At 39.5% G+C, this 23,977-nt stretch overlaps 1 protein-coding gene across 1 annotated transcript in view; it reads right to left on the reverse strand.

The window, feature by feature from the left end:
- The window catches only part of ntsr1 (neurotensin receptor 1 (high affinity)), a 40,285-nt gene that overhangs the window by 5,399 nt on the left and 10,909 nt on the right, over positions 1 to 23,977 (reverse strand). The window contains exons 2-3 of the mRNA XM_070911114.1: positions 9,045 to 9,246; positions 1,609 to 1,693 (exon numbers count right to left, since the gene is read on the reverse strand). Coding sequence (XP_070767215.1) covers positions 1,609 to 1,693; positions 9,045 to 9,246 — 287 coding nt within the window. The remainder of the gene's footprint in view (positions 1 to 1,608; positions 1,694 to 9,044; positions 9,247 to 23,977) is intronic.

Here is a 23,977-nt window from a genome sequence, read left to right on the forward strand (position 1 = left end):
TTTGCCTCCCAGGTAAATCAGAAATTGAAGCTTCTAAATTGATGTTACATTCCAAGTGTGTCACAGTGTCATTTAAAGAAAACTAAGATTGCTTGCTCCTTCCTTACAAAAATAGAAAATTATAGATGTCTAGCTGTGCACAAATAAACAGAATTGCATAAAGAAAATGAAGAAATGATTTGATATTTGAATTCTCTATAAACTACAGTGATACTGCAGCTATTCTGCGTATTGTTCCATTTTGATCCAGAAGCCACACATACTGCGTGAGATGGCTGTATTGATTCAAATCAGAGCGCATCTGTTTCAGACACATGTGAGACGGGCAACTGGAAAAATGGTCAATGGACACATTAGTGTGAATTGATGTTTTTTGACGTAATAATTACAATGGCAGTGACGTGTGTCCTCTTTATTGTCTGATATTTGTCTTGACATTGTGAACAGAGCTGCATGAAGTCTTCAGCTGCGTAAAAGTGTAAGAATTACACATTTCTGACGGGATCCTTCAATGTAGTTTTCACATTCTGAATTAGAAATTATGTTTTCATGATTCTTCATAATGTTTAATAATGTCATGGTTTGGAAGGATTTTTTTTTTTTGCATTACAGATCACAGCTTGTCAAAACTAAATAGAGATGAAATAATAAAGAAATGAGGTGGGCTGATTAACAGCTTCACTGTGTTGAGCTTTACAAATCTTTCAAGGACAAATGTGTTGTGGAATGAATGGGGCGCCATCTCACCATCCCGTTCTCTACGTCCATGGGCTCCCATTACTGGAGCATGTCATACTGTATATCCTATTTTTCCCTTTTTCACTGTGAACGATGTAAGACGAGGCTTCGAGGCTCTCCCTGTAGGGGGCCTACCATTGCAGAAAATCAAATAAAACTTGTTCTTGGTCAAAACAAACACCAGCAATGTAATTAAAATTAATTTATGTTTCATTTCAACTTTAAAAAAAGAGTTTTTTTCATAATGAATGCCTCATGTTACATACATGTATAGTAATGAGTCTTTGAATCAGGGAATAAGAAATGACATATGTTTACATTTTTAGCACATTGTGGTGTGAGTGTTTGCTTGACTGAGTTGGCAGTGTATTTACATTGACCATATGTTTACAGCAGATGTATGAATTTCTGTTTGTTCATCCTTCACACAGAGTAAAAGAAAGGGTATTTCCCAGCACCAGCATTTATTTACTGAAATGGTGTCTGTTTGAAATAATTAGGGAAACAATATCTAGTTTGGTAGGGCTAATCGTTAGAGGAGAGAGAGAGAGAGAGAAAAAAAACATAGGGAGAGAGTATGAGAATGTGAAATGAAGGTGATCTAATCAGGAAGATGTATCTGTCCTGCTCCTCTTTGTCGGATCCTCTTAACTGATGACCCTCTAAATGATGGCTATAGCCAATATTTGTGTGTGTGTACATACTAGGGTTTGTACATATGCGAAAGTGTGCGTAAACGATCATGCCTGTGAAGGTCTATGTGTGTGTGTACTGAATATGCAGCATCAGTGTGTTTCTGCAGAGATCAAGTGAGCAAACAAACTACTGGAGGTTCTTTCGCATGAGAGGCTGAGAAGAATCGTTACTCACTCGGACCAGTCAGATACGTAGCAAAACATGAGGCGGCGAGCGTGATAGGGCAGCCAGCAGACCACAAAGGCTATGACCACCGCTCCTGGACACAAGGGAGAGAGACAGCGTCAGAAGCCGAACATATAGTAGACAGATAATATAGTAGACACAAAAAACATCAAACTGCAGAAGAAAGTGGAAAGCCTTATTTGCAAAGGGTGCGCAATGTTTAGAAGATTATAATGTGAAAGCTTAAGAGCTTCGACAAATACCATTAGATTTGTATTGACACAAGAAAAGAGAGAATCCTGATATCTTGAAGTGTTTGATTGAAAAGACATAGAGGTCATGTGACCAATCATCCAACAACCCAGTGACAATGTGAACAAATTTTCCGAGAAACAGGGAAATGATTTTGAATTGTATTTCAATGCATCTAAAATGAAAAGCCTAAGGCCACATGAATAGTGAAATAGAGTGAAATTGCAGATATCTGTTTATATCACAAAAATATCCATATTTGCATTTATTGCATTTATATCTATAGAGTAAGCTGTTAGAAATCGTCTAGATTGCTTCATTTTCTTGTGTTACATAGTTTTCCACAGCCATTTATACTCCTCATAGTATATATATAGATGTATTATATACAAAATAACATCACATCTAAATGAGATGTTTTCAAAGTTTGACACTGTGATTTCTAAGATTTGACATTTATGGACATCAGAGATAATGATATCCTCTGAAAGTGTACGTCACACTGAGTCTAAAAATATCATGTCTTTGTGTTCAGATTCGACTGAGCTATGACTCCGAGAAGGAGGCGTGTGATTTGCTTCAATCAGGCGCTAAGGGTTTATAAAGTACCTTAATATATAAAAGTCAGATTACAGAGGACCAGATGAAGTGTCCATGATAAAAGAAAAGAAATGAAAAAGTGTGAAAGCTAAAAAGAAAAAAAAAGCGGGCCATGATAGCACACTGGGTCATATTGCGTAATTTTAAAAATGGGTGGTGGTGCATGCAACTGGAGGACGTCCGGATGAAAATAAAGTTGGTTTTGGAGTGTGTATGAAAAGATATGAGAAAGCTATAAACAAAAGTCTGAAAAGCTAACACGGCCATTTTGCATGCACTTTTGAGACGGACCCTAAGTTCAGCTCCTCAGTTTCCGTCTACTGTCAAGTCAGGCCAGGATGTGGGATCATGGAGGTAAAAATAGCAGATGTAGAACATTAGTCAAGCTTTTCCTGCACCACAAAAACAATTCTGATAAAAACTGATGAAATGTTATTGAGGATGAACCTCACTGAATGTCTGAATATTTAACTCAAAACTATCTACACTTAGGCATTTTTACCCTTTAGTCTGTTTGCGTACAAGTTGTGCATCATGGAGAGTCATGCTGTTTTGGCTACTAGCAGTTCCTGTTTCTACTCTACAGACAACAATCACCTGGATTACTCTGTCAGTACACTCTCCTATCAATACAATTTCGTCACAGCTGTCACTACATTCACAATATTTCCTTGGCAAAATTGGATTCAACTTACCTCTGGAACAACGGGCTCAAAAATAGCACATTTAGGACTTGTTTGAAAGCTCTGCAGTGTTGTTGGGACAATGAATACGTTTTAACATCTTGAAACCAGTATGCTGGTTGTTCAACTCCCCACAGCAGCTATGAATCTGCATCACAGAAAACAATGACAAAGTGCTGTTGTGGCAAAGCACCCAACCTGTAACTTCAACAAGCCTCAATGCTGGCTGCAAAACAGCATGTCCCTCATGTGTTGTCTGTTTTGGAGTGTATCTTTGGCAGCATCTGTAATTGAACTGCAGTCTCAGCAGGTAACCCGGACTAATTTACCTTTGCAGTGTCAGCGAAAACATTGTGAAACTGAAAAATACTACTTCAGGTTGCAGAGTCAGCAATCAGCCGAACTTGGACTTCTCAGCTCCACTGCTGTCGGCTCAAATTTAGTGAAGAAAGAGGCTTTAAATAAATCAACTGCTTCTTGAAAACACCTAGCCAGGAAGCCAAAATCCACAGGCAATCTATAATGTCATTAAGACCAGTATATTTCCTAAAGTCCAGTTTGGATGGAAGCAGCCACAGAGGACGGAGAGGGAAGACGGTTTGGGAAGTTAGAACAAAGTCTCTTGGAGACATGTTTGGAGTATATTTCATAATGATTCAAAGTTGTGGTGCTCGCTATGGTACATAATCATGTGTTACCTCTCAGTCATAATGTGTTTGAATAGTCAAGGGCAGTATTTTGTGGCTGCTGGATTCCTAGCAGCTTCTTACAGGAACCCTGCTGTCATCCCCAGAGTTCAAAGCAACAAACTCCAGGTTATAAAGGAAACATTTCTAGCCCTGATGAATTGTTTTTTAGAAAGTGCACTGCAGAAAATGATGCAGAGTGTACGCCTCTGTGGTCACCACAGGGCTAATCTGAGAAACTACCAGAAGAACAACATCTCAGTTCACTTGGATGTTGCTATTTTGGGGCCAGATCCCATCTTGGTTATTGTAGGAAACTCATCCGGTTCAACTTTGAAAGGGGCACTTATCGCTGCATGATAAGCCAGTTACACAACAGAGATCTAAGTTTGAGTGCCAATTTGTATGCCTGTCAGGAGAGATAACATCAGGGTCTAACGTACATGTTCTCGTGGCTCTGTGGCGAGATTCTCTACTGATGGTGAAGTACAACTTAGGTATAGGCGACACTTTGGGTGCAGTCAAGAGACACTCTCAGCCAACACTTAGCAATGATTGTTTCCTATTCCGCGGTGAACGTATGAACGTGCAACGTTTGCTGAAATGTCAACACTTCTTAAAAAGATCCACAGTCTGTTCATCTCTTACCTTGAACACCATCAGATACACACACAGTACAGGAATGCTTAAATACACAGACACACTGGCATGCAGCGAAAAACAGTGGGAGATGACGGAGTCAGCATAGGTTCCTAATGTGGTAATGTGTGTGTGTGTGTGTGTTTGCGCTACACCCATGTAGTCCACCAATAAGTCAGTGGCAGACAGGGATCTCATTTGTCTGGAGTCTATTCCAGCGTGGCAGCTACGTCTTCAGCTCTCTGCCCATTGCTATTTGTCACTGTCACTCTGGCCCAATTGGTCAGTCGGTTATCACACACACACACACATATACATGGACTCACGCTCAGCCATTTGTCAGAAACCGTAGTTCTGAAACCATGGCAACCCACCCACCGCTGTCACAGCTCTTTGGAGCTATGGACGTCTAGTGATGACTGAAACCTGATAACTACAACTCTTGAATTTTTTATCTTTGTTCCAAAACCCAAACTAAGAAATGATAGCCTAAAGGTAAGTCAGAGCCATATGGCTCCTTGTCCTACATTAGGATTAAACCTAGACTAGCACCCAACTTTAAACCTCCCATTTTAAGCGCTATTTCATACAGTCTCACAGGGCGATAATGTGATTGTGCAGGACTCACAATAAAATCAGAATAAAAAGTGAATATGCCGCTACCCGGACATCAAAATTCCGGGTAGCAGCAAAACTTTTATTCTTTGGCATAAATAATGATTGCAAGTTGTTGGGGCTTAGAAATATAAATGATCAGCATTTAAGAATTGAACATACAAACCAAGTCGGTCTCTAGTTTCGACCAAAGTGAGGGAGTCCTTAGAATCTTTAGCTGTGATTCTTCACAAAATGATAAAATTCTGTTAACTTGTGTTCTTTAAAGCTGTTGTGGTCTCTTGTGGTCCCGCTCGAAAAGTACTGACGTAGTGAACCAGATTTTAACTCGTAAATATCAAACATGTTTGAAATGATCGGGGCAGCCCCCGACGAGTCTGCGAGCAGGTCGAGAGGTTTAAGACTGGACCTGTAAACCCCTCACATTACCAGATAATCTGGGCCAAACATTGGTACCGACCAAGGTCCCAGACCAGATTTCTCCTCCGGTTGTCGGGAGGGGTGAATCTGGGATAAATTGGCCCAAAACTCTTGGGGCCGTATTCACAAACATTCTGAGAATACTCTGCGAGAGCTCCTGACTTAGCCTAAACATTTCTAGCAACGAGTCCTAGTTTAGGTGTGATTCAGGAAAATTCTCAGAGCAGCTCTTGAGAAACCTTTACCTTAGTGAGGAGGTGTGGTTGACCCTGTTGCTAGGTATGACACATTCTTTTAAAAAGGTGAGATTGGTTGATCAAGCAAAAATAAGATAAAACACTTTAATTTCTAGCGTTATTGCCTTGGGTGGGAGATGTGAGCACATCTCTAATGAGATCAACCAAACAGGTCTTCTCAGAGGCTTGTGGGCTTGTTGGTGGTGGAAAGGATTCAGAAAATTCCACCCGTTTACAACTGAAATAATTGGAAATGGAGACAATCTACAGGGTGTCAGTCAGGTGGGACACAATACACTATACATTGAATATTGATGCAGCACATGAAGATTTAGGCTGATAAAAATGCTCTGTATTTGTTAAATTTTCTTGCCTGTTACACGATGGCCATATTGTTCAGTTGTTTGGTTTAACAGTGTACAACCTCTATGTAGTCAATTAAAAAGAGCTGTTCTAATTCCTGGTGTGCAGCAAAGTACTTAAATGCTCTAACCTTTAAAATATACCTGCACTCAAAACGATTTTAAAAAGAGTCTTTTAGAGTCTGATGTTGAATTGCCAAATGATGAAACAGCTGGACAAAGAAAGGCTAATTATGACAAACTTTCTGTTGGGACCCATTCAAATTGGAATCATTATGACACACACACACAAAGAGCTGGTCTAATTAAGTTAAGAAGGACAGAGAGAGAGAGAGAGAGAGAGATGGGAAGAATTAATCTGTGTCCTATACTGGTCAATGTCTCGGTCAGCTTTCATGATGGCTACAGAAAGTGAGGCACATTACAGTGAAGATTAATCAGTCTCTAAATTACATCTGTGTCAGAAAGATGGTAATCACAGTCAGAGTGGTGTCAGAAATCATTTCAAAGTCCTTTTTTCGTAATTGAAATTGCCTGGCATTGACATCAAAACCAATCAGATTTTCACTAAAGTGCAACCATACTCTATCGCGCACGAGGACAGATCTCAGAATGAATCTCAGAGTCAACACTGAACCCATCTGGCCACTACATTCACCTTGATCCAGTTGAGCTTTAAATTCAATCTGTGATATGGTGACACATTTATTACAAATCCCTAATGAAATGCCAGAAATGTCAAGCATTTATCCCACATGCCCCCTTCATTAAACAAGAGATCACATGGAAACGTGCATGTTTGTATGAACACAACATAAAACACCTCACATATTAAAGTGGAGTTGTTCTAAAAGAAAGGGCAGAGGCATTGTGGCAGTTTCAAGCTTTTGGTTTTAAAACATCATGAGGAGCAGGTAGAGGGGTCAGGAAACAACAGCTGATTGCTCAGGTGCATCAGTTAGGCTGATGATGTCACACTGCTAATGAATGAAGACTAAAGCTGTGTGCCAAATCCATACTACATACACAGCCATGATTTGAGCTAAATGCTCATGTCAGCATGCTAACATGCTCACAATGACAATGTTAACATGCGCAGTTGAGGCTGATGGAAAATGTGACGATGGTGAGGCGACGATTAAAAGGGGAAACATGAACGTGTGTATATGTAATTTCATGGCAATCCATCCAATAGTTTGTTGAGACGTTTGGCCCAAAACTACAAATGTGTCAGAGGATCACCAAAGTGATTAGGATACATTGTCTGGCAACCGTGAATGTTCATTGTTGTTGAGATATTTTAGTCTGGGCCAAAGTGGTGGACTGATCGACAGACAGGCCGAGATTGCCATCCCTAGAGTCAGGCCGCTAAAAAGACATCAATCTATAGACAATATACAAAAACACAGACATGACTGAACGAAGTAAATACTGGGACATTCTACTTCTTAAACCTACTATGACCTGTGGTCTTCCAAAGAAATAAAGTCAACATGATGTTGAGAGCTTTGGGAGTTGGGTGTTGATATAAGTTGCTCTGTCTGACAAAGCGGTGCCTCTGTCATCAGCCTAGTTGGTGAGTAATCAGCTAGCACACCTGGTTTTTATTTTAAGTAAAATATGCCTCTGTTCTTTTTTGGAGTAAGTCTACTCTTATACGTTTCCTGGTATCACTTATTAAATTACATTAAGTCATTTTGTTATGGTGTAAGTCAAATTATGGCTTAGCATTTAATAATCACGAAAGAATATTAACATAGGAGATATCTCACATGTAATTGTAGCAGTATGATTTAAGATTAAAGAAGGAGGCTGGTAGACAGCTTTGTATGTTATTTTGGGCAAAAGAAACTAATACAAATAAATCAGCATGTTAAATGATAGTGTTGGTTATTTGGGCTTATGATGATCATCAGCTGCAACTCATAGTTTATCCACATTTAATTTACCACTACATCACTGACTGGATAACAGCGATGAATACGATGGTTTTGGAGCATTTGCTCAGTTGGAGTGATTGAAGTGCAGATCACTGACAGTTTGATGGAGCAAACAAGTTAATATATAAACGTCTTGATATCTTTAAAGTGTGTGTGTGTGTGTGTGTGTGTGTGTGTGTGTGTGTGTGTGTGAATGAATGCTGACTGAGTGTGTTGTCTGCTTCTCCTGCTGGTGTGGATTCAAGCAGACACGAAATGTTGAGGACAAGTTAAAAGGCATTTTACCGGTAGATGTTCAAGGCTGAGGGTCTGGTCACAAAACCAAGAGTAATCTTGAATGTGCTCACAAGGCCAAAGTAAATCTTTGCAAATCTTTTGCATTGAGTTCAGCTCTGGAGAACTTTAACATGCAAATTCACGCCACTGACCAACAGCAAACTGTTTTGACAGTGGTGACCTTTGAGGGAACAGTGACCAGTGCTGGGAAGTTCGACTGTTATGTTGTTTCAGTACATACAGACTTATGAATATATCATCATCATTTTCGGGTTGCCAAATATCTTAATGCTGTGATCACTTTCATTTCTGGTGTTATTGCGTTGCGGAGATGTGAGCGCATCTCTAATGAGATCGACCACAAACATTATCCCTGCGTGATCTCATCTGTAGCGTTCCATTAACTCACTGTCATTCGGCGTTTGGAGAATAGTTCTCCTGCCTCTTTGTCAATCAGACAAACTATCACATAACTAGCGGACACACTGAACATTGGCATCAGATATTAAAAGTCAGAAAGGTTTCACGTAAAGAAATGCAAACATGCAACAGGAATGGCTGGACCACTAAGGTACAAAGGCAACATACTGCGGACAGTCTGGTCGTTAAAACTGTCCTCTCTGCTGTATACTAGAAAGGAAATGTAAAAGTCTTTCAGAGGAACCACTTCAAATGACCAGCTCTCCTTCTGTGTGTGTGTGTGTGTGTGTGTGTGGGGGGGGGGGGGTTCACTTACGGAGAACAAGAACTCCGTGGCGAAGCGACTGAGCACGGTTGGGCTCCACGGTGACATTCAGGACGGTGGGATTTCCCCCGATGATGCAGACACGGTTGTCTTGCTCTGCTTCCCGGAACATTCGCAGTAGCTGATTGGCTATGACCCCGTTCAGTGCAGATATGGCCACCATGGGTACCACAAAGGACAGAAATGCGTTTACCTGTGAGGAAAGGCAGAGGGCCACAAACACTGGTTAGATTTTAGAGCGGACACTGAAGGTAAAACATATCACATCCTAAGAATTATTTTCAACAATGACAATCAGGGGTTCGCCCCCCCCCCCCAACCAATGGGTCACATGGTAACTTTTATGCATCAAAACGTGATTAACAGGATAGAAAAGAAAAGAAAAATTACACAAATGTATTTTTTTCAGGGTTTTGCAAGTGAAATACTGGATTGTTTTGGAGCGGGCTGCGGGTCGATCCCCAGCTCCTGCGGTCCACATGTCAAAGTGTCTTTGTGCAAGACACTGCCATCCTGAGTGAGTGTGTGTGTGTGTGTGAATATGTGAATGACAGTAAAATTGTAAGCCATTTACCATTTGGTTTTACTTAATGCTACAAAACGTCAAAGAAGTGCAAATTGCTTTTTAGTTGCTCTTAAGTCAAGTTTCCATCCACAAATTTTAGCTGAATTTCCAGAAAATATGGGTTTGTCCTGATGGCTCATTTAGAAATGATGTCCATAACACTAAAATCTCTGTTGCATGTCATCGCTTTCATAACTTTTTCTGTCTCTCTTTTCACTTCAGCTTTTTAATGAAGTCAGTGATAATGAATATTGTCATATCAAAACAAATGTCTATTTATATGCACATATTACGGATTATTAATTGAAAGCAACCGATGTGTCAAATCATGGAAAATCAATGAGAAAATGTTAAGCAGACAACCAGTGAGGGATGACATACAGGGCTTAAAAAGAATGGTGAGCATGGAGGACAAGAGGACACTGTCACTGGTGAACTGGGTGACAGTAGGAAGAATCAGGGACACAAACAGACAGACAAACAGGAGACAAAATTAGGCGTGCAGCGAAACAAATTGAGTGGGCCGATTTTTGTGCTTTTGAAAACCTTTTTGCAACCAATGTAATGCAGTCCTCCTTTCATTAAATGAAATTAGCTGACTTATGATCAATAGTTTCCCGCTCTTGCTTTGTTTGCCCTGGCAAAGGAATGATGAAAACATATTGACTTCCCAGTCATTTTCCAAGCAATTCAAAAGTTCCATTGAGAAACACTCGAAAACACTTGAATGAAATTTCATTTTACATTTTGAGTGCCAACTTTCATCAAATTCGGAATGGAAAGTTTTGCGCGAGTCATTTTCTTCACACTTATGCCGCCTCGCTGCTTATACAACATAAGAGACGGAGAAGAAAGTGAGCAGTGAAGATTAATGAGAAAGAATGAAGCGGCAGCAGAAAAGGAAAAAAAAGAAGAAGAAAGAGAGAGGAGGTGCTGCTAGACATCTGTTATGACAGCTGACTTATTACGAGAGCTACTATGGAACTGTGGAGCCTGTACGAGAGGAACATGCATGGATGTGTGACGTGTTGATTTGTGTAGATATTTGATTAATCAGTGTAACTGTAACAGCTTTTACATCAGTTCTTCCCTACAGTATTCCCTCTCCACCTACTGCACACTCACACCAACACACACACACAGATGCAGTGTTGTTTTTCCACGGGATAATCACGGATGAAAAATGTTAATGGCTTTAATGAACAGGCTGGCTGACTTCTGAGGGTCCCCTGCCTCCTACACACTGGTGACTGATTAAAGTTGAAAAGGAGAGCAGAAGAAAAGCAGTAAGGCAAACCCCCGGCTTCAGAGTGAGTAGAAACTCCAGCTTGGGTGGAAAGAAAAAAATTATGAAAAGCAGCCAAAAAACTGGCAAAGCTAATGTGGATAATTGGGACTGAAGTGCGAGGAAATTGAGATATTAGGCAAGAATGATTGGAGGACAAAGGGTTACACAGAGAAAATAACACGAAGTTTAAAGTGTCTTATTTTGACATTTTGATGCATACAGAAAGAAAGTCTAGGTGTAAGGTTACAAAATCTTAAAATTAATAAGTTGTAGGTCTACAAAGCTTTGCTGCCTGCTGCCAGGGGGGCTTCAACTGTGTACAATATATAACTCTTATCAAGTGTCGAGAACCCATTTTTCTAATTCACCTCCTTGTCACCGTTGATTTACGACTAACTGCTGTAGGACTTTTCTGTGGGATGTGACTGAAAGCGGGCGGTGCGTCTATTTTTCTGGCGGCTTACCACCCTGATAACAACACCACTATATTTCAAATGAAATGAGATTTGCTACAGGTTTTTTGCAGGGGAGCATGTGTGCTAGGGGACTGCATAGTTGTATTTGTGTATTTGTTTTTGTGACCAATGTTTATTTCATTTTTCTGTCTAGTTTGGCGGGCTTCAGGGATAGAACACAAAGGAGACTGAATGCAGTCATAAATCAACCAGACAAAAAGATGCAGGTCATGTTCCTTGAAAAAAATTTAATTGAGGCTTGATTTTTAATCTAGCACCATCATCAGGTCAAAATGTTAATTTGTCCAATACTTTCGTTTATCTAACAGTTTGGTGTTGTTTACAATGAATATGTGCAGGGGACATTACCGTATATAGTTGTAAGCACATTGGACAGTCTTTAGTCAACCAGCAAAATGTATTTGATGAAACTTTTTTCATCAAATACATTTTGCAAAATAACATAAGATTGCATAAGATTGGAACCAGAGATGGATTTTGTATTATCTGAGCAAACTAACTTTGTAGTTGTTGTTTTTTTTTGCGCCAGAATGAGTGTTTGATTAAATGACTGAACAGCTATACCCTCTGAATAGGAGCTTGTTTGATTTATGAAAGAGCCCTCCATCCCAAATAGATTAAGGCTGTCCTTTGGGGGAGTGCGCTGCCAGAAGGAGAATCAGTGGGCCACTCATTTTCTTAATGCATCAGCTGCAGATGACTCTGCAGCTCACTTTGGACTTCCACAATTTAGACTGCTTTGGATCCAACTCTCATCCTGAGAGTGACAGTCATACCTGACCATCCTGCAGTCCGATGCCAATGTTTAATGCCAATGCAGTGCCAGTGCATCCCTTCTCCTACCTATAGACAATGCTGGATTATACTTCATTTCAAGCCATGATGCAGATTTTCTCCTAACCTTCAACAAAGTAGTTCTGTTGCCTTAATCACGTCTTAAACATACGGTGATCGCAACACATTGATATTTTAGAAATAAATACATGTTTAAAAACATACGATAAAAGTTTAAAGAAAGTGTGTAATTTCCACTGGGGATGGAGGGGAAATTGTTACCCTCACTTGTACTATTTTTGTCTCCCTAGCCTTTTACAGCATCATTTGATTTCCTCAGTATAATCTGCCTAAAGGGTTGATAAAATGTTGATGTCTTTAACTGAGTTAATCAATTATAAGCTTGCAGCAATGGAGTAGTAAGTAAAAGTCAGTTTCTCCATGTTAGATAACTCACTTCCACGGCTGATGGGCATTGCTGCTGACTTATCAGTAAAAGATAAACAACTGTGTTATAAAATATCTGGTTCTTGGACAAAAAGCAAAAAGGTACAAAGCTTCCGCTGTTGAGAAAACTGACAATACAATCTGTACCCATGAGCCTCGGGCCACCATTGCTATGGAGAAGAAGCCAGTCAAAAGCGCGAGTCAGAGCTGTAGCAGATTCAAGATGCCAAATCATTATATTTGTGAACAAAACACAGCACCATAGTTGCTGAATTAATACAAAATTGACCAAAAGGAAAGGGAAAGCGGAAGTTAGTAGTCAAAAGTAGCATTAATTCATCCACACCCTCACTACCAACACCAGGACTCTCAGTGTCACTGACAGTGTCATCCATGTTTATGAAAGACAGATGGAGAGACAGGGGAGGGATGGAAAAGAAGAGCGATGTAATATTTAATCTGCTGTTATAAAAGCAGCCAATTTAGTTATTATAACCATTATACCTGACGTGGCAAATTACTGTCATATTTTTTCCAAATGTGAATTTTAGACTTTAGACTTAGACTTTATTATTTAATCACTAGCTAAGAAGCCATGTTCACACTAACATCTGTCGTTGTGTTCAATTTCAAGAGGTTATACCATTCCTCACTGGACCTGACCCTCTAGTTGGATTTCATTTTTACCCATGATACCTTCTGGAGGCTGAAATATGGTGAATAATGAACGCGGACAGTAACAGAGAGTTTCTGGAGTGCCGCTTGAATACTGAAGTATCCTGGTGGATCTCACCTACCTGACCATTAGCACTATCTCCATCATCATTACCCCATTATACTTGTGTGGGTGTTGCATTTGGATGCGCACAACAGCATCCAGCTAAGATGCTCTAACATGACAACTGGAAAATATCAACAATATTCAAACATTGTTTTGATATGTCAGCAGATCAGTTTTTCACTTTGAGCTTCCGTAAGGACCTTTATGTATTACTGCACTCAGCAGGGGTCTTAAAAAAGAAACTGAAAAATAGTAACTACAAGCGGAGATTCTCTGCATTAACATTTTAAAAGTTCTCATCAATTCAAGACTCTTAAGGGACTGTGAGAAAATGATTAGGTGGTGAGGCAGGGTCTGGAATGGGGGATGGTAATGTATTTTTTCTTTTTGCCGAATTTAGTCTTTCCCCAGATATTGTTTTATCTTTTTTTAATCAAATTTGCTTTGTGTGTTCTCCCGTATGAAATATAAATGTTTATTTTGCCATATGCAGAGGACTGTGGCTTTATTCTTTTACTTCACAATTGACTTGATGCTATAAGGGAGACATATTGACAGTTTTGAAGCATAGTGGATTTGAACCTTAGTAGGGATCGGACATTATCTTTCATCTTTTCACTAGCCAACAGACACCTTCACTTCATTCTTCATCAAAGCTGCATTTTTATCAAGTTAACTGTATTTTATACCCAATCTGTTTTACTTATGGGTGAAGCAAAAATATTATTGTACTCTTAAATGTGTTATACGTCCTGAGTAATTCATTATTTTCTTTTAACTAACTTGCCCAACATTGTCAGTCATGATAGCACAATAGCTGAGCTAACTAGCGTGCTAACTATGGACAGTTAGTGTGAACAATGAGTTCGCACAGTTTATTCAAAAGATGTATTTGTGCCATTGACTCTTCTTTGATAACTGTCTACAAACCACTCCTCTTTTGTGGAGCAGCTTGTACTCCGACAGAGGAGGCTAAATAAAACTGCATGGTGCACCACAGCTAATAAGCTATGATCGCTCCCTGTTTTGGACTCTCTTTGTCTCTCCATTCGCTCAATAATCAGCACATTCACGGTTTATCATTGGTAAAGATTTGTGCGGGTTTTTAAAAAGATCCCCTGTGAGTGGATCTATTGATCGCAGCAATTCTATTGAGATGAATTGATTTCCATACTTACATTTAAATACTGGGCCCCAAAGCATAATGTGTATTACAATGTGTTATCTACACAGCAGCAGCGATATGCTCTGCTCTGATTTTATTGTGTGGGTGTAAACTAAGAGAGTCTGCAACTGCAAAATGTGTTTCTAACTCACATGTTGAGCAGCCTACATTGACTGCAATTGCCTGGAATAGCCATTGCAGCAGGGAAGTGGAAATCAAAACAGACCGTCTACTAGTTTACTCATGAAAACAGCAACGTGTGCCACAAACACTGGAATTTTCATGTCACCAGAACCTGGACGGCCATGAACTCCAGTATGCACATATACAGACAGAGCCGTGCATATGCACTGCTGAGAGCTGCTGCATTGTTAGAAAGTTTAGAAGATGAGCAAATAATGAGTGAGCATGCCGGCCAACATGACTCTTTCGATGTGATGTCACTTAATGATGCAGCACTAGACCAAACAAATAATGGAATTGAGGGCAAACAAACTCTAAATGTTTGCAGCCACTTCTTGCCTCAGCCTTCATGCCCTGCTGACTTTTTCAATCACCGTTAAACTTTTTCTAGAGAGCTCTTTTAGGTGGAAGTCGAGGAAGACAGACGAGCCTGTTTCCTTGTGTATGCCTGTCGCTGTTCAGTCTGGCCGACATCTCACTCAATTGTTAGCTGGCATATATGCACATGAGCTGTTTATATATGACAACAGGGACAAACATGGACATGATTGCACCATACACACAAACACTGAGAAAAAAAAAACAGTACAAGGCCAAAACTCCACCTGCCTCTAGTACGGTGTGTTTTGATCACTGTGCTTCACGCCTTCTTTAGATGTTGCCCCCGCACAGCTCAGCTTTCACCTTCTATCAGTTTGACAACTCTCGCGGGAGACGGTGGATGTTTGGTCTGTGTTAACAGATTTGCTTTCATGCCTCTGAGCTGTCCGTATGGATCAGGCCGTGTTATTATTCATCTATCAGCTAGAATTTGTCTTGAATGGTCTGTAAATACTCGTTGAGGTATGAGGCCCGAGCTAGAGCTGGCCTTTTCCAGCAAGTGTGGAAGCTACTGAAGTCATGTACACAACAATGATGGATGTCCAGCCTATTAAATGTAAATATAACCATAGTGGTTTCAGTCAAAGAAAATAAAAGTGAAATAGGAACATAGTGTGGATACATGTGAATACAGACATATGTAACAATAATGTAAATAAAGGTGCAGTCATTTTCCTGAAATGTGTCTTATTATCGTTTGCTCCATGTTCTTAAATGCCACATGGTCATCAGTCGGGATTATGTTTATGCAGATGGCAGTCACAATATGATTGGCGCTTGTAAAAGAGTAACATACTTTACATAAGACATAAGCAACAACAAATGCTAATTGGTAACTGTCTACATTATTTGTCATGTTCATACGTGAACATTTATAGGCCACACAGTTTTAAAAATCCGGTGGTTGTAACTTCACGCAGAACTGTACTGAGGTTCTTTTGGGAGAAAATCAGACAGAAGCACTTATGAAACATGTTGGCAGAAGTGATAGTGCAGATGACAGTATCATTGTCCTGAGAAAGCATGCCAATTTTCTAATTATATTCAAGTGCGTGCGACTGATTCTCTCATTGTGTTTCTTATTTTATAGACAAATAACATTTGTTTTGGCAAAGTAACCAACATTTTTTGAGACACACATTCCCACAAGCTCTGTCTACAAATTCAGTCCAAAAGTATAATTCATTTTTTTCTACCTCAACAGTCACATTCAATCAAAGTATCTTTTAAATGACTGATGTTGTTTACCAGAAGATCATAGTGTATGTCATTTAGTCTGTAACCACACATTCTGTCATGGTGTCTGGACTCACTGCCATTGAACAATAATACAATTTCAGGGATGTCAGTGAAAGGACATGCTGTGCATTGCTCAGAAATGTTTTAAATCCTTGCTTACGTCATACTACCTCGACATTTTTATACATTTTTATGTCCATGGTTATATAATGTCTATTATTTCTTTCTTTGTCACCCTTCTCTTTCTATTCCTCGTACACATTCAACTGCTGAAAGGCCAAGGCGAGGCAATGAAACAGCTGTACTCTTCGGCTTTCTATCAAATAGGAACAGAGAAGGGAGAACACAAAGCCAATTTACCCCCAAATGGCTGAGGAGCAACATCAAATTAGCTATAGTGACCCTGAGGTTCACTCAAACCCGTCTCGCTCTCTCTCTCTGACCATGATAGATATTCTCAGTCTTCTTCCTCAAAAAGTGCACTCTGTTAAACAGCAGGAAGTTCTTTCTTTCTATCTCAATGAAAAATCAAATGTACGTCAGCAATGACGTTCTCTTTAAAAACTGGTCTGAAGTGGTTACAACAGAACATTTTTAGAACTGTCGCATCTGCTCAACGTTTGCTGTAGAATCTTCTACAGAAACACAATGCAAATTTAAAAGTAGACCAGTAATACTGATCTGGTCTGATCTGGATCATCACACAAAAAGAAAGACACCAAATGTAGAAAATTCTTGACACAGACTCATCATCTGGATAATAATTACAACTGAGCCCCACAGTCTCTTACCCTCATAAGTCTATTTCTGTTTTCTTGACTTACTGTAGTTGAATACAGAGCTAATAATCTTACAAATGGAATATGTTACCACAGAGGCCGTCAATAAGCAGTGAGGTATGGCAAGTACAACACATGGTGCATCTCAATCCTCATGTTTCATCTTGTTAAACAAACTTTTGGCTACATCCCAATTTGCTTATTTGATCATGCCACGCTCCTTGTTCCTCGCCGTGGTCTGAGAACCGATCCGGTCTGCCATCTTGAAGGACGTTTCAATAGCTGGGAATATCAAGGAGCCAGGACAGATCCCAGAGGGGGCACGACGAAAGACACAAGACCAGCCGTCATGACAGTCTTTATTGGAAACGTAGGTGTAATATCCAGGCCTGGTCACACCAGTGTTTAAAAATGGCTACATTTTGCAGGGGATTAGTTTCATTCTAATGGAATCACTGCTATCAGTGGATTCTGTGGATTGCAGGGGCAAAGTAAATCTACATGAATTTTTCGCATTGAGTACAACTCAACACAAAGTCTTGACACTGCTGACCTTTGTCTTTTCAAATAAACTGTAAACAGCCCAGTACAGAGAAAATATAGGGAATCTCCACAGACCTGTTGTGACTGACAAGCACTAGCATGTTAGCGGTTAGCTCAGCAGCTAATAGCTTTAGTAGTTCATCAACTAGCCCAGCCAATAATCAGTACGTCACGATGCTTCCAGTATCAAATATTCCACAAAGATGCATGAATAAATTGCGCTCTAGTTAAAAATAGTGGGTCTGTGTGAACTTTACGTCCAATTAACAAAAGAACCATAAAACAGCTTTTATCATTCATCAGAAAGGATTTTCTTTTCGTTATCTGTCATTTCTTCTCTTAACCTGTATCATGAATAATCATAAAGGCGGGGAGAGCAGGCGAGTCTGATGTCTTTCAGCAATAAACATATTTTTAAACTGTCAATCCGTATCATTTCCATTCAGCCAGTATATCAAATTTGATACAGTTCTTAAAAAACTGTCTGACTGTCAAAGTCTTTATTTTATAATCCATGTTGCAATTACAATGTCTCATAATGTATAGAAATGTGTGAGGTAATTATATAAATATATCTCACATTAAAATATAGTTTGTACCCGACACACAGGGATGGTCAGCATCATATGTGACTGAATGGAAATGAATGAATGTATGAATGAATGAATGAATTAAAATGTGTTTATTTCTGAAAAACAACTGACTCTCCTTCTCCTCCTAGAATAAAACATGATCCATGATACAGATTGGAAGGAGAAATGACAAATCATGAAAAGAAACTGTTTTATGTTTAATATTGATTTAAATAGGATATGTAGCATGTAGCATAGTCAGACCTACAGTTAACACAGATCCAGTAACTGGTGAATCAGAAACAAATCAAATCTGAAGCATGGGAGTAATATTGTGGGAGTTCAGTTTTTTGTCTGGGTATAAAACTACAGCCTGATCAGCTGCAGCTGCGTCCTATTATTAACATAAATGGGGTCTGATAAGAGATCTGCAAAGACTGGTTTCATGTGTGCCAACTCAAGCCTCCTTGAGGATACCTCCTTGCTGGAAGGTCTTGATGGCAGACCGAATCAATTTCTGGGTCAAGGGAGGATCAAGGAGCAATAAAGGTGAGGGAACTGCGATGTACCTGAACAGTACATACAAAGACTAATGAGCCAATGAGGTGCAGCTTGGGAGACAGGCAGCACTCAGGGCTGATGAGGTGAAAGGGAACAGGTGTGCAAGGACAGCCTGGTGGACAGGTGAGGTAAAAACATGTCATTTAAACATACAGAAGAATTACAATTTTGTTTTAAGGCTTGAACTGAAATATCCCTAATGAATAAATTAATGTAATTCAATATGTTGGCTTGTTTATTGCCCAGAAAGTGTCTTTCATTTCCCAAAGTTTGCATGACAACCAAAACAAGACTGTATGTCCTTGTTTTTATTATTTTCTGCATTAAATGGAAAGTTCTACTGTCATTTAATAAAATAATGTACTATAATTATTACCCTTAAATAACTAACTGCTGTTTAGCTGTTTGCATGCTGTTTACAACCAGTAGAGAGCCTATTTATCTTTTCCTCCTGCACAACGCTCTCATAATTGCCATGACCTGGTTCTTCATATCTACATAAATATCTATCTCACTCTCAGCAGAGAATAATCCAAATATTTGGATCATGGTGACGTTGTTTAGACAAAGGTCTCCGCACAGGCTACATGCCACGTGTCATGTGATGTTTTTAGAATTGCACGCAGAAACAATCATTGATGTAAACGCATCTGGCTCTTGTCTGGTGTCATCTCAAACATCCACAGAGTGGAGAACCCCAACAAATGCTTAGAAAGATATTTCATCAAGCACTTCACAATACCAATTGTGAACTATTTAAAATGTAATAAAGAAAATTTTTAGGCAAATCTTCTGTCTCTCCCTCACCCTCACATATTTTCTACCAGATAACCCAGACATACTGTGGTATTAAAGATGTAATCCTTAAGATTTCAGCGGGTTGATTTGGAGACGCCTGTGGTTACTGGTGCTAACGCTAAGAGTGTCTTAATAATAATGAAAGTGCCAGAGTTCCATTTATCAATCACTGGGGGAGAAGAAGATGAGCGGTAACAAGCTTGCTGGTTACAGTTAGCAACGTTACCTCGATCGCTAACGGGCCAATGAGTTCACAGTTTATTCAGAATACTTATTTGTACCAGTGACTTGTGCTTTCCATTGAACTAATAGAATTACATGACATTTCAGGTTGCAATGCGTCGGCAGATACAGGAACATTTCTAGTCTTTGAGCCACTTTTAGGTAGTAATATAGCATGACCTTACGTTAAACGTAAAGATTTTGAAATGTTAGCTAGTTTCCTGTAGGCGACTGAAACATCGTAACCTCCCATTTTTTCCCCCTCACACTGCAACAATTGAAGTGCATGCTAATATCAGTCCTTGCTTGTGAAACATGTCAGTGAAAACCTTGTCTTTTAACACTCGAAGAAAGACCAACCAAACTATCCAAAATAAACCCTGTTTGGTCTGTATTAATTATACTTGGGACTATCTTCTTAAGCCTGTCTGCTATGCTGCCACTAAGTATTTTCTGATCTGTATTTAAAAGCGATATAGGTCAATATGAGGCGCAATCTGTTGGTGGTTTCCCTTCTTTGTATATAACTGAAATTATTGATTTGTTCCATGTTTCTGCCCAAATTCCTTGCTGTAGTACCCAGTTAAATGTCTTAGTCAAGACTGGGATGAGCTGGTCCCTGAGTTCCTTTCTCTCTCTCTATCTCCTGTGAATCCATCACTACCAGGACATTTCTCAGCCTTCAGTTTATTTACTGCTCCCCTTACATCTTCCTCTAATAAAGGTCGGATAAGTTGTATATTCTGCTCATCAGTAACTTGTGGTAGCTTGAGATTTGATATTTGTTCCGCAATATTGTGGGCAGAGGGACTGATCTGGTCTGGGCTATACAGCTGTTTGTAATATCTAGCAAATGTCTCTGCTATGTCACTCTTACTTGTAATTGTTTTATTCGTCTGATTATTTTTAAGTGTTGAGATGTAAGATTTTGTTTGTTGTTTTTTAAGTTTATATGCCAGGAGTTCAAGAGCTTTCGGACCACTATCATAATATTTCTGTTTAGTAAATATCAGAGACCTTCCAACCCTTTCTGTAAGTAAATAATCTAACGCCCTGCGTGTTTGTTTTAGTTCGTTCCGACTAGCCAAATCCTTTCTTGCTTTGTGTTCTCTTTAATTTTGATTTCCAACTGTCGAACCTCTTTTTCCTGTGCCTTCTCTTTAAAGGAGGCATAAGACATAATTTCACCCCTGATAACTGCTTTAGCCCCTTCCCAGAGGGTGATAGGATCAATCTCCTCAATTTCATTTATTTATAAATAATTCTTAAGCACTTGTTGTCATTTATTTACAAAATTGTTGTCTTGCAATAAAGTGTTGTTCATTCTCCAGATTGATCTTGCCTTCTCTAGGCCAACATCAACAACTAGGGTGATAGGAGCATGGTCAGATAATAAAATATAATCTATTGTACAACTTTTTACCCTAAACAGGTCATTTTTTAACATAAAGAAGTAGAAGTCTGGAGTAGCAGTCGTGGGGATTGGAGTAAAATGTATAATCTCCCTCATCAGGCTGCAGTGCTCTCCAGGTGTCTATTATGCCTATTTCTGTTGATGCTCTTTTCATAACTTTAGCTGCTTGGATTGCATATGTTGTCTCTTACTTTGAGTGTCCAGTTGTGGGCACATAATGAGATTTAGATCACCAGCTAATATTACTGTGCCTTTACTTTCAGAAGCTATTATTGTAATGACTTTACTCAACATATTAGGGCCTTCCTCTGGTGGACTGTCTACATTTATTAGAGTGAAATAGCTATCATAATTTTTCCAATCACAACGATGTACCTTCCTTATCTATATTTATATTTTCTACCTAGAATGATATTTGTGACTTGACAAGGATCGCAACCCCCTTTCTAGATGATCTATATGAAGAGTAAAATACTTGAGCACCGCACAAGTTTTTCATGATCTGGGTCTGATATTCTAGTCTCCTGGAGAAACATGATGTCTCTGTTTTTCTTTATAAGTTCTTGAAATATTTTTTTTCCTTTTGACAGGATTGTTTAGCCCATTTACATTATAAGATATGACCTTCAGGCTAGTCATTTAGACTGGGGGTGTGATTCATGGTATATACTGTCTTCCACCTTGGGTTACAATTTGGCATGACCCCTCTGTTTGTTATACACAATACATTTGAGATTGCCATCAGCTTTGCCACAAAAATGTACTACCAAGTTAAAAAAACAAACACAGGGAAATAAAGAAAAAAATATAAAATAAAACAGACCTCCAATTGTGGCCTCCTGGCCTGAGACATGTACTCTCATGGAACCTCGGGCTTACCCTTATGTTTGCCCCATTGTTTTTCATAATAGCAAACATTTTCAAGGCTTGACAGTCTCATGTCCTCTTTGAAGAGAAAAGAAAAGAAAAAAAAAAAACGGAAACAAGACGAAGAAAAAAAGTGTCTTGAAGAGGGCTGCTTGTCTTTGTGTGAGTCCCATGTTGTCATTTCTATGTGGCAATGAGGTCGGACATAAAAAAGAGAAAGTGAAAAAATAGATAAATATAATGAGCGAAAAGCGCAGACAGTACCTGTTTCCAATCATCTTCTTTGTCTTGGCTCAAAGACTGCACCAGATTTGCGGCTGGTTTCCCCCGACTGTTAGCCGTCCTCCAGCTGTCAATGTCCAGTAGCTCGTCCAGATTCGGATCCTCTGTAAAATCAATGCTGATGCCGCGGGCTCGTAACCCTCTTGCCACTGCTTGCGGGTTATCATAGACAGAAACTTTCAACTTCACTGGATTCATTAGATGAGATTTGATCTGAAGTGCATAGAGTTTCCTTAGTATTGGTTTGTATTTGGCTCTCTCTTTTTCTTCCAATTCTTGTTTTCTCCATGTAGATCTCCTTCTTCGCCCACGCTGCGCAGAGAACCTGCTGGCGTGTTGTAGTTTAAGAAACGCATTATGAAAGATCTCAGTCTTGTGCCCACCTTTTCTTTCGGAACCAAAGAGCGGTGTGCTCAGACAATTTGCAGGTCTTCTGTGAAGTCCAGCTTCTCCTTTATTAAATTCCCTATAAATCTCATGGGATTTCGCCTTCACTCCCCTCTCTGATCCCGTGGATTCTTATATTTTCTCTGCAGCTTCGGCCCTCTGGATCTTCGCATTTCTTGTTTATTTCTTTTTGTGTTTGTAACATAAGTATCAACACCTTCGTCAGGTGCGTCTTTGTCTTGTATTTCAGCGATCCGGGTCTCTGCTTCATTCAGTCTCCCCTCCACTTTGCCCAAGTCTCTTCTGACTTCTTTGATTTCCTCCGTCAGTTCTTCGAAATGTCTCGCTGTTTAAATTCGTTTTCATGTCGATCATGTCGAGTTGAGTCTGCTTTTTTTCCTCCATTGCCACTTTCCACCGCTTGTTCCACCTGTTTGTTGCTGAGGGAGCCGGTAGCCATGTGGTTTGCGTCTTCTTTGTTGAGTGTGTAATTTCAGGCGATCGCTTTTATATTAATTTTACGTATCACCTTGCCTTTTAACCCATTTAAACTTTCTTTAAGGTGGCGGGGGGTTAAAGCGCTGTTCAGGACGCTGCCATCTGCAAGCGTGCTTCACCAGAAGATTGGTAATACTCTAGTGAACCATAAGATGTATGCAGATGATCTTGTGGTCTTTAGTCCATGCAGTGCTGGCCTCCTTTCAGCTCCTCAATATATGTTCAGTTTATGGTGTGGAACATGATATCAAATACAATGCTAGTAAGAGTGTTGTTTTGATCTGTAGAACCAAAGAGGACAAATGCCTAACATTTCCTGACTTCAAATTGTCTAATAACAATCTTGGTGTCTGTAATAAGGTTAAATATCTTGGGCATTTTATAACAGAACAAATGACAGATGATGATGATATATATATATAGTCAATGCCGCAATATGTATGCACCAGCAAACATTCTGTCACGCAAGTTTAGTATGTGTACAGATGGAGTGAAGATGTCTCTGTTCAGAGCATACTGTACGCCACTCTATACTGCACACTTGTGTCAAACTACAAAAAAGCAAGCTTCAAGTGGCTTATCATGATGCCATGATAATATTACTTAAGAGGCCGAGATGATTTAGTGCAAGTGAAATGTTTGTGGCTGCTGGAGTCAATACTTTCCAAACTGCCTTAAGAAATCTGAAGCATAAATGTATTT

The sequence above is a fragment of the Enoplosus armatus genome, chromosome 8 (assembly GCF_043641665.1).
Source record: "Enoplosus armatus isolate fEnoArm2 chromosome 8, fEnoArm2.hap1, whole genome shotgun sequence".
Classification (NCBI taxonomy): domain Eukaryota; kingdom Metazoa; phylum Chordata; class Actinopteri; order Centrarchiformes; family Enoplosidae; genus Enoplosus; species Enoplosus armatus.